We start from the raw sequence: 12,114 nt of genomic DNA, 5'->3' as shown, positions 1-12,114 counted from the left end.
AGGAGAGTAGATTCGTCATCTTGAGTTGATAAAGGAGCAGTCTGAAAGATACTGTCCATTTTAGTTAGAACGGATCATCAATAGTATTTGGAAGAGTAGAAAGTATTAAATGACTCATTCCTGAGATGGTGATGACAGTCAAGAATGAGGCAGAATGCATCACTGTAGAAATTTTGACTAAAATAGTCTAAGAAGTCAGACCAAAATTTTGTAATTCTGTCCTACATGCAAATTTGTGTATTTACAGATACATTCATGTAGGCACTTCAGTTGTGTCTGACTCTTTGTGACCATATGGACTGTAGCTCTCCAGGCTCCTCTGTCTACAGGATTCTCCAGGCAAGAGTACTGGAGTGGGTTCCCATGCCCTCCTCCAGGGGATCTTCCTGACCCAGGGACTGAACCTGAATCTGTGTCTCTTATGTCTCCTGCATTGGCAGGCAAGTTCTTTACCACTAGTGCCTCCAGGGGAGCCCCTTATAGATATGTTCTATTCCTATTTTCAATCTCTATCCTTAGAGTCATGTTGTATGTGCCCCAAAATGCAGGTGATAGACTTTTGTTTTAGTTTCAACTTTTAAAATCATGGCTTTCTAACACTATATTGATGGAATCTAGTGTTAGTTATCAGAAACAGTATCATTGGCATTCTAAAAGCCATTTCTCAGTGACTACTTCATTATTTGCAGAAACTATTAGGAAGTGTGACTATTTGAGATATTTTAGAGGTGCAGTTGAAACTCACCATAATCACTGAGCAAACCCACTAGATGTGTGGACACTTCTGTCACCCAATCATGGATAAAAGAGCAGTTGCCAGGCTTGTCAATGTAGTCGTTGTCTCATGCTGAACTTCTGGCTCTTGACAAGGATCAAGGCAAATGTTCTTGCAGGTATGTGTGCTCAGTCACTCAGTTGTGTCCAACTCTTCATTACCCCGTGGACTGTAGCCTACCAGGCTCCTCTATCCGTGGAATTTTCCAATACTGGAGTGGGTTGCCATTTCCTATTCCAGGTCTTAAAGATTTATTAATTCATTTACATGTGTCCTGGTTTTGACATACAGAAAGCTATACATGTTTAATGCAAACAGTTTGATGAGTTTGACGATATCGCAGACACCGTAAAACCATCACCATAATCTGTATCACAAGCATATCCATCACCTCTAAGGTTTCCTGCCGTGCTCTATTATTATTATTTGTTTGTCCCAAGCTGCGTGGCATGAGGGATCTTAGTTTCCCCACCAGGGACTGAACCTGTGCCCCCTGCATTGGAAGCATGGAGACTTCACCACTGGATCATCAGGGAATTCCTTTTATTTTGTGTGATGATGTAAACACGCAGGACCTTCTGGGCCTTTCCTGGGGCAGACCCCCTTCTTCAGCTCCTAACATCTGATGCATATTTTCTGAGTTTTTCAGATGCTAAAACCACCACCAAATGAAAGAAATTAACTGCTTGATGACCATGAGCGTGTAGTCTGGACCTTCTGGTGCCTAAAGATTGATGATGTTAACTGCCCAGCTAAATCAATATCAACCAATCAGAGAACTGTGCACAAGCTGATCGCATGCCCTGTGAGCCCTCCCTTCACCTGGCCTTTAAAAACACTTCCCTACAGGGATTGTGGGGTGTTTTGAGCATAAGCCACCTGTTCTCCTTTCTGGGCTCTGCAGTAAAACTTTCTGTGTTCCAAATTCTGATGTTTTGGTTTGTTTGCCCTCACTGTGCATCAGGCACATGAACTTGCATTTGGCACCATTTTGAACATTAAACCTAAGATCTTGTTGTTGTTGTTGTTGAGTCACCCAGTCATGTCAGACTCTTTGTGACCCCATGGAATGCCTGGCCTCCCTGTCCCTCACCATCTTCCAGAGTTTGTCCAAGATCATGTCCATTGCATCAGATGCCGTCCAGCCATCTCATCCTCTGATGCTCTCTTCTCCTTCTGCCCTCAATCTTTCCCAGCATCAGAGACTTTTCCAGTGAGTTGGCTGTTTGCATCAGATGACCAAAACACTGGAGCTTCAGCATCAGTCTGTCCAGTGACTATTCAGGGTTTATCTCCTTTAAAATTGACTGGTTTGATCTCCTTGCAGTCCAAGGGACTTTCAGGAGTCTTCTCCAGCACCACAGTTTGAAGGCATCAATTCTTTGGCTGTCTACCTTCTTTATGGTCCAGATCTCACACCCATACATGACCAGTGGGAAGACCATAGCCTTGACAATACAGACTTTAGTTAGCAGAGTTATGTCTCTGTTTTTCAACACATTATCTAAGTTTGTCATCACTTTCTTGCCAAGAATCAATTGTCTTCTGATTTCATTGCTGCAGTTACTGTCTGCAGTGATTCTGAAGCTCAAGAAGAGGAAATCTGTCACTACTTCCAACTTTTCCCTTCTATTTTCCATTCAGTATTGGGGCCAGATGCCATGATCTTAGTTTTTTAAATATCTGGTCTTAAGCTGACTCTTTCACTCTCCTCCTTCACCCTCATCAAGAGGTTCTTCAGTTCCTCTTCACTTTCTGCATTAGAGTGGTATCCGCATATCTGAGGTTGCTGATGTTTCTCCCACCTATCTTGATTCCAGCTTGTAATTCATTCAGCCCAGCATTTCTCATGATGTGTCCAGTGTATAGGTTACACAAACAGGGTGATAGTAGACAGCCCTGTTGTACTTCTTTCTCAATCTTGAACCAATCAGTTGTTCCATACAGGGTTCTAACTGCTGCTTCTTGACCCGCATCCAGGTTTGTCAGGAGACAGTTAAGATGGTCTGGTATTCCCATCTATCTGAGAGCTTTCCACAGTTTGTCATGATCCACAGTTAAATACTTCAGTGTAGTCTATGAAACAGATAGATGTTTAACTGAAATTCCCTTGCTTTCTCTATAATCCAGCGAATGTTGGCAATTTGATCTCTAATTTCTCTTCCTTTTCTAAACCCAGCTTGGAAATCTGGAAGTTCTTGGCTTGCAAAATGCTGAAGCTTAGAATGCAAGATTTTAAGCATGACCTTATTAGCATGGGAGATGAGTGCAATTGTTTGATGGTTAGTACATTCTTTGGTACTACCCTTCTTGGCAAATGGGATGAAGATTGACTTTTTCCAGTCCTGTGGCCACTGCTAGGTCTTCCAGATTTGCTGACATAATGAATGTAAAGCCTTGATGGCATCATCCTTCAGGGATTTGAATATTTCTGCTGAAATTTCATCACATCTCCTAACTTTATTAATAGCAGTGCTTCCTAAGGCCCACTTGACTTCACCCTCCAGAATTTCTGCCCTGGATCACTAACCACACCATCACAGTAATCCAGTTCATTGAGATCTTTATATACAGTTCTTCCATGTATTCTTTCCATCTGTTCTTGATCTCTTCAGCGTCTACTAGGTCTCCACCATTTTTATCCTTTATTGTGCACATCTTTGGGCAGAATGCTCCCATGATGTTTCTAATTTTCCTGAAGAGATCTCTAGTTTTCCCCCTTTTGTTTTTTTCTTCTGTTATTAAGGATTGTCCATTGAAGAAGGCCTTCTTGTCTCTTCTTGTTATTTTTTGGAACTCTGGGTTTAATTGGATGTAATTTTCTCTCTCTCCGTTGCTTTTCACTTCTCTTCCTTCTTCCATTATTTGTAAAGCCACCTCAAGTAACCACATTGCCTTTTCTTTTCTTTTTCTTTTGGGATGGTTTTGTTCACCACCTCCTGTACAGATCTCTGTCCATAGTTCTTCAAGCACACTGTTAACTAGATCAAGTCTCTTGAATCTATTTGTTGCCTCTACTGTGAATTCATGCAGGAGGCAAGTCTTACCTTGCTTGCCCATTGTTTTTCCCATTTTTCTTTAATTTAAACCTGAATTTTGCTATGAGAAGCTGATGATCTGAGCCACAGTCACCTCTAGGTCTTGTTTTTGCTGACTTTATACAGCTCTCCATCTTTGCCTACAAAGAATATGATCAATTTGATTTTGGTATTGACCATTTGGTGATGTCCATGTATAAAGTCTCTTGTGTTGTTGAAAAAAAGGTATTTTCTATGACAAGTGCATTGTATTGGCAGAATTCAGTTAACCTTTGCCCTACTTCATTTTGTTCTTCAAGGCCAAACTTGCCTGTTGTTCCAAGTATATCTTGACTTCCTACTTTTGCATTCCAATCCCCAGTGATGAATAGGACATCTTTTTTTAGGTGTTAGTTCTAGGAGGTCTTCTAGGTCTTCATAGAACTGAACAACTTCAGTTTCTTTGGCATCCACAGTAGGGGCATGACTTGGATTTCTGTGATGTTGAATGGCTTGCCTTGGTAACAAACCAAGATTATTCCGTCATTTTTGAGGCTGCACCCAAGTACTGTATTTAGGACTCTTTTGTTGATTATGAGGGCTACTCCATTTCTTCTAAGGGATTCTTGCCTACAGTAGTAGATATAATGGTCATCTGAATTAAATTCACCATTCCCGTCCATCTTAGTTCACTGATTCCTAGGATGGCAATGTTTATTCTTACCATCTCCTACTTGACCACATCCAATTTTCCTTGATTCATGGACCTAACATTTCAGGTTCCTATGTAATACTGTTCTTTGCAGCATTGGATTTTATTTTCATCACCAGACACGTCCACAACTGAGCGTCGTACCCACTTTGACCCAGCCACTTCATTCATTCTGGGACTATTGGTAAATCTCCTCCATTCTTCCCCAGTAGCATGTTGGACACCTTCAGATCTGGGGGACTCATCTTTTGATGTCATATTTTTTTGGGCTTTTATACAGTTCACGCGGTTCTCATGTCAAGTGTACTGGGGTGGTTTGTTCCCCCTTCCAGTGGATCACCTTTTGTCAGAACACCCTACTATGAGCCGTCTGTCTTGGGTGGCCCTGCCCGGCATGACTCACAGCTTCGTTGAGTCACGAAAGTCCTTTGGTGATCCAAGAAGGGGACTGATCCGCAATGGGTAACCTAAGATCTACCCTTTCAGGAAAACTGTAAGCATTGTTAACAATAGGCCCTATGGTATACAACAGATTCCTAGACTCATTCATCTGCATAACTGAAATCTTATACCCATTGACTAATATCTCAAGTTTCTGTGTCACCCCAGCCCCTGGCAACTAAACCTAAGACATACTTTTCTTTGAAGTTTATGAGTTAAATAAAAGACTATGCCTTGTTGATTCCTGTTATAACTGCTTAAGGAAAGCATATTACTTAATTGGTTTAGTTTCGAGGCATGCATTTTAGTAGCAATGGTGTTATATCCATGTTAGGTGTTTAAACCTTGATTTATCATATTGATAATGTATAGGCTTTTCAGACTTATTGCTGCTGATATATTTTCCCTTCTCCCAGCAGCAATGCCCCTTCAATCCGCTTTAGAAGGAGGTTTTCATACACTGATGATTGAAAGAGTCCGTGATGTATGGAATCTCAACTCTGATCATTAGGTGAAGCAATTAAAAACTCATTTCTAATTTAGGAATTAATATACCTTCAGGTGAGACAATATTGACCAAATTAGAAATAACACCAGGCCTGGGATACACAAGAAGAGTATCCTTTAATTTTCCTTTCTCAATAAGATGTTGTCATGGTATTGGTGCTGTTTATTTAAACTTAGAAAGAAGACAATAGAATTTTAACTATGCCACGGGATTCATTAATAGGAATGAATCCAGAGTTTGGGATTAACATGTATACACTACTATGTATAAAGTAGATAACTAACAAGGACATACTATTTAGAACAGGGAACTATATTCAATATCTTGTAATAACCTATAATGGAAAAGAATTTAAAAATAACGTAGATAGCGCTAAATTGTGTCCTACTCTTGTGATCCCACGAACTGTAGCCTGCCAGTCTCCTTTGTCCGTGAGATTCTCCAGGCAAGAGTACTGGAGTGGGTTGCCATTTCCTTCTCCAAAAAGTAACGTATATATACATATGTATGTATATATATATAATTTATTAACTTTTAATTAAGGATAATTATAATACTGTTAACTTCTGTCATACATCAACATGAAATATATAAATATACATAGAAAACTGAATCACATTGCTGTACATCTGAAACTATCACAACATTGTAAATCAACTCTACTTCCATTAAAAAAAGACAGATACATTAATATATTTTAAAAATTATTCTATGAAAATGTTCCTTTCATCAAATTTTTCTCCCAATCAGACTCTTCTGGGTTATGCTTTAATCGAAGGTTGACAAATCTGCAGTTTGTACTCAAGTTAATTTGTCTCAAGAACTCTGACATTTATTTTTAAACCATGACTTTGTGTCTGATCTGCCGCATTTTTTACAATGCATTTACTACTTCATATAAATTATACAAAGTGGAGGTTTGGGCTGCATCAGCTCTCAGCCACTGCTGTGCAAGATTTTTGGAAGAAAAAAAAAGCAGAGAAATGATCCCATCTCTCTAGCTCATTTGGGGAGAATACTATTTAAATTTGTTCTTATTGTAAGGCTGAAATTAATCTTGATTTCCCGTCAAATGTACAGGGATTTTACAATTTAGTTCATAATAGTATCTAATTCCTCTAGGGTAGGAGTTAAGATAAACAAGTCACAGACAATGTTTATCTATAAATATAGCAGATGGTGTGGGACTGAGGTCGGTTATTAACTCTGCCGACTTTAATTTCATGGTTATAAAACACAGTAAACCTCACTGTTTATAAAAGGTGGGGGACAATCTCCAATGGGCTTCAGTAGCCAAGAAACCCTCTGTAACATTAATCTCTTCTAACTGATATTTGGTATTCTCCTAGGGTACAATATTTAAGATTGTGGAGTGACTGCTAGTCACATTAAAATTTTCACTGGGATCATTAGCTAGCATTTCTGTCATTGATCTATTATAACCTTGTTAATGAGTTCCATGTGAGTGAAATTTAGTGAATAAGACAATTCTTTCTAAGCCTTACTAGGTGAATGCTTAACAATTACCTTAGGCAGTTATATATCTAAAAGATAGCCTGATTAATCAAAATCCTACCTTTTTTCTAATATAAAGATGAACTGTGATACCTAACTAGTCAAAATGTACTGAGGTGTAGAATTTCACAAAGGAAAACTATAGCATCATTTGAATAATCAGCCAATGTACATTACATACATTTACATTTAGTTAATGAATCATCTAAAATGTCACAAAACACCATAGAATTTAAGAGAAGCAAAATAATGTGTCCTTAATATTCCAATTTATTTAAATATAAAATTTAATTATGATCACTTAGCTCACTAAACATCTGTATGTTTAACTTGATTGAAATTAATTCTTCCCCGAAAAACACCACTGTTATTAAAAAAATTTTTGAAATAGCTCAGTTTTTCCATTCTGAGTTTCTAGTGAATAACAGAATTATTTTATAACCACAAAAGTGAAAAAAAAACAAAAGCTCTACTTCTATTGCTTTTACATTCAGAAGAGGTTGACTTTTCACGTCCTAAGAAGGTCAGACTTCTATAAATATGTGATAATCTGATAGGTGAATTGGGGATTAAAACAATCTTGAGCTAAAAATGTCATAACAGTTAATGCCTGAACTGTGTGCTAATGCCTTAACTCCTTGAGAATTAATTTTCAGTGACAAAATTCTCAGGTACCTTTCTCGCTCTTACGTTAGGCTGCTTCTCCTGCACCCACCCTGATCGCTTTATCACTCCTCAAACAGTCTGGTTCCTGTGATTTCCACCAGGTATTCAGGGTAGACCTCACACCTTGGCTCCAAGGAACTGGATCCTGACAGCATCAGTCCTGGGTAGAGAGGCCTAAATGGGACTGTTGGTTAACATGCCTCCTCTCCTTTCCCGCTCAGAGCCTGTTGTCATTGGATGCAACACCTTGTTTATTTGATACACTCACTTCTGCAAAAAAAATCTAACCACTCAGACTTCCAGGTCTCAAAATGTGTGAAACATCTGTAACAGAAGATAGCAAACTCTCTCTCAAGTGGAGGCTCTACCTCAGTTTCCTTCATTTTTCTTTTCTTTCTTTTATTCTTTTAAGACTTAAAACCCACCTGAACCATTATCATTAAAGAAATAAGTTATTGGTATGTTTGACATATATGTTTGTGTTAACTTAAATCAAAACTAGGGGTGATTTCACTTCAAAGTTATCAATCAAATCACCTAAATTAGAGCTCAGTTAGGTCCAAAGATCCAAAGTTTGCAACTTCTTGTCTTATGAGTTGTGAAGTGAGGGTGGACTACGTTTAGGACAAAATGGACGAGAAGAAGAGGGCTACAGACTGGTCAAGAGGACCCCTGACTCTTTGTGACCTCATGGACTGTAGCCCACCAGGTTCCTCTGCCCATGGGATTCTCCAGGCAAGAATAGTTGAGTGGGTTGCTATGCCATTCTCCAAGGATCTTCCCAACCCAGGGATCGAACCCAGGTCTCCCACATTGCAGGCAGATTCTTTACCATCTGAGCCACCAGGAAAGCCCTTAAGTGAGGCAAAAATATGTAAAGTCAATATAAAAAGAGGTGGTTCAAAAAGGGAGACAGAATAGGGGAATAAGCAAAACCAGATATTGAAGGGTCTAGGTAGAAAGTTGAGCAGAGTGACTGGTTTAGGGACTCTCCTGAATGTACTCTAAAAATTCACAAATACAGTGGGTCTTGGGGAAATGTGCACTCAATCACTCTTGTAATGAAGGAATTTTCTTCAGTATCCCAATGTGCAGCTTTAAATTATTGTATTTTTTCCCTAGTCTATGTATATGGTAAAATGAACTGTATTATAAAATGTAATCATTATTCTAGTAATACTTTTTTAAAAAGCAACTTCAATTATGCAGTTATTTGATTAAAGGTGAAAAAGGCTGTTAAAATTGAATAAAAGTGTTCCCCTTCTACCCAAATCTGTCATATCAATATTATATTAAAATAACATCATAGAAACAAATTGTTGTCTTATAAAGCAAATTACAACCCACGGGATAAAAATAATGCATGGCTTTGATATACTTTCACCTCATTTTCATTGTTCTTTCAGATTATCTGACCCTGTCTAAGGTCAAAGGCATTGCAATGCAAAAAGGAAAACATGCAAAGGAGATAACTCTCAGTGGATTTCATCCCCCCTTCAATGGTCAGTTAAAAATCCATCCTCTGGTGCTTGCTTCAGCCGCATATATACTAAAAATCCACCCTCTGACATATCTTCAGTATTTATTCTCTCTAAAAGTGCAGTCCTTTAAAAACATCTTTTCCTTCTAGGAGAAGTCATCTATGCTCTCATGTGCATGATGGTCACCTGCGGGATCCTTCTCCTGGTGATGGTCAGACTGAGGTAACTGGATGCAGCTCAGCAGGGAGGGGCTGTAAGGGGACCAGCCCTGTGGGACCACGGGTCAGGACGGCAGCGCTCAGCAGGGCCAGGAAGGAGCGCGTTTCCCTTAAGACATGGGAATCGTGGGAGGGGTCTGTGAGAATGTTACCCTGTCTTCACATGTAAGGGACGTGTCCTCACACTGGATGAATCACGCTGCTTTTTTTTTCATTTATTTTTATTAGTTGGAGGCTAATTACAATATTGTAGTGGTTTTTGTCATACATTGACATGAATCAGCCATGGATTTACATGTATTCCCCATCCCGATCCCCCCTCCCACCTCCCTCTCCACCCGATCCCTCTGGGTCTTCCCAGTGCACCAGGGCCGAGCACTTGTCTCATGCATCCAACCTGGGCTGGTGATCTGTTTCACCCTAGATAATATACATGTTTCGATGCTGTTCTCTCAAAACATCCCACCCTCGCCTTCTCCCACAGAGTCTAAAAGTCTGTTCTGTACATCTGTGTCTCTTTTTCTGTTTTGCATATAGGGTTATCATTACCATCTTTCTAAATTCCATATATATGCGTTAGTATACTGTATTGGTCTTTATCTTTCTGGCTTACTTCACTCTGTATAATGGGCTCCAGTTTTCACACTGCATTTTATAAGCACATATGCATTGTTCTTCCAGTGAAGTGGCTCTCAATCTTCCCCCCGGTTTTCCTATGAAATCCAAATGGAACTTTGCTGCATTCCTGATTCAGATCCCTTGCAGGATTAATCTGCTCACATAATGCACCTGTCATGTTTTACACACTTTATATTTACCTGAAGATATAGTCTTTAATTTCTTATAAGCTGAGTTTTATGCCTATTTTTGTACACTTATTAAGTGAGGTATGAAATGAGGCCTCATCAGGTACCTTAAAAGAACTTATTCCTGTTGCCTGACTTAATTTACTTTTTCCAAATCTTCTCTTTCCTTGGCTGCCTTCATTGTGAATGTGAGACCTTAGGTTAAAGATATATCAATTGTAGATGTCTAAATATCTGGGGTTTAAAATTTTTCCACTTATTTAACACTTACAAAGAGATATAAAGTGGTGCTCAGTTGCTTATTTTTAATCAAAATAATAATAAAATAATAAATAATAAGCCATAATAAGTAAAGTATTTGATATTTAAATATCAGTGATGTTCATTTGCTTATTAATGATACAAATGTGTAAGAAGTGAAAGTGAAAGTCGCTCAGGCATGTCCAACTCTTTGTGACCCCATGGACTATGCAGTCCATGGATTTCTCCATATATACAAATGTGTATATTTTCATATAATTTGACTATCCTAAATTTTATGGAAAATATATATTAAGTGTGTGTGCATACATATATGATATATACATTATAAACATGCACCTAAAATATATTTATCAGTAAGATCAGGCCTGAGGGCGGCAGAGCCAGTGGACGTTTATCTCAGGATTCTCAGAGAAGAAGATTCAGTAAACTTGATGATGCTGGTACACGTATGGATCCTCAGACCCCAAGGACTCCACTACCAGAGACCAAGCCTAGGACTTAACGGGGAGGTGTGTGGTGGCAGCAAGAATCGGGCACATGATGAGTGTGTGCCCTATCCACAGACATTCCAGCTTACTTATTTTTAAACGTACTCCCAGCTAAACATATTCCCCTGTTGGATCCAACTCCTCTAACCATTTAATTTGATGCTGACCAATATTAATACCAAACTGTTTTTCTTCAAGCCCTTAAAAGTTGTATTTGTATGAAAAGATATTCTTTGAGTTCCAAGATACAGTTTAAAGGCCAAAGTATTAGAGTCAATTTCAAGGGGGGGAAATAGCATTTGGAATTTATTAAACTTTCCTTTGTTTGGTTTAGAATACTTGAAAGCATGGTTCAGTTACTGGGCCCGCCTAGATATTCCATCACAGAGGACTGATGGGGAGAAGCATAAAAACTTTCCAGCTTAGCAAAATCCTCAGAGGTCCTCAATCTTTACTTTTTAGCCACGCACTTAAAGTATAAAGTTCACATCTGCCACCTGGGCCCAGGGCTTTTTTACAGATTACTCTTGTGTTTCAGGTAAATAAGGCCCATGACTATTCAAAATTTCCTATATATCAGCTGTTAACTTCTTTTTCCTTACCTGCATAGAAAGTCATGTTCCTTTACTGGATAACAATGAGAGTGTTACAGGCAAAAATCTTGAATTGACTGTAACATGTATTGAAAAACAAATTTCATATTATATTATTATTACTTATATGATTAACAATATAATAATTATACTATATTATAATATTATTAATAATATAGCTTATTATGTATTATATTATAATATTATAACTACATTATACCATTATTTTATATTATACTTAGCTATAACTTGCTTTCCATGCAATTTTAAATTGATCCTTACATGGATCTGAAAGATCCAGACTCAGTGTTAAAAAATGAGAAAAGTAAAAGCCATCATGGAAAGAAGGAATGAAATGAAACAGAAGCATCAGTAACCACAATACCTGTGTCAACTCACACTGGCAATCAATAATGCTTTCTTCATGAAATCAGGCTGCTTGCCACTTACCTGATGGGCAAATCTAATCCATGTGAACACTTGTTTGTATGCAGTAAACCATTTAAGGTTTTTGCATTTGTTTTGTGTTATACTAAATCAAAACAGCTCTAAATTGTCAAAGAATTTTGCAAAGAAGCCAGCAACTAAAAATTTAAATATATGAGAAAAAAGACTCTCTTTTTTCTGAAA

At 38.3% G+C, this 12,114-nt stretch overlaps 1 protein-coding gene across 1 annotated transcript in view; it reads left to right on the top strand.

Annotated features, from left to right (window-relative positions):
• The window catches only part of GFRAL (GDNF family receptor alpha like), a 73,870-nt gene extending 62,965 nt beyond the window's left edge, over positions 1-10,905 (top strand). The window contains exons 7-9 of the mRNA XM_043449504.1: positions 9,041-9,136; positions 9,265-9,337; positions 10,758-10,905. Of these exons, the coding sequence (XP_043305439.1) occupies positions 9,041-9,136; positions 9,265-9,337; positions 10,758-10,905 (317 nt within the window). The remainder of the gene's footprint in view (positions 1-9,040; positions 9,137-9,264; positions 9,338-10,757) is intronic.
• Positions 10,906-12,114: the final 1,209 nt, after the last annotated feature.

The sequence above is a fragment of the Cervus canadensis genome, chromosome 28, assembly GCF_019320065.1.
Source record: "Cervus canadensis isolate Bull #8, Minnesota chromosome 28, ASM1932006v1, whole genome shotgun sequence".
NCBI lineage: Eukaryota > Metazoa > Chordata > Mammalia > Artiodactyla > Cervidae > Cervus > Cervus canadensis.
This window is presented reverse-complemented; position numbering and strand designations above follow the sequence as displayed.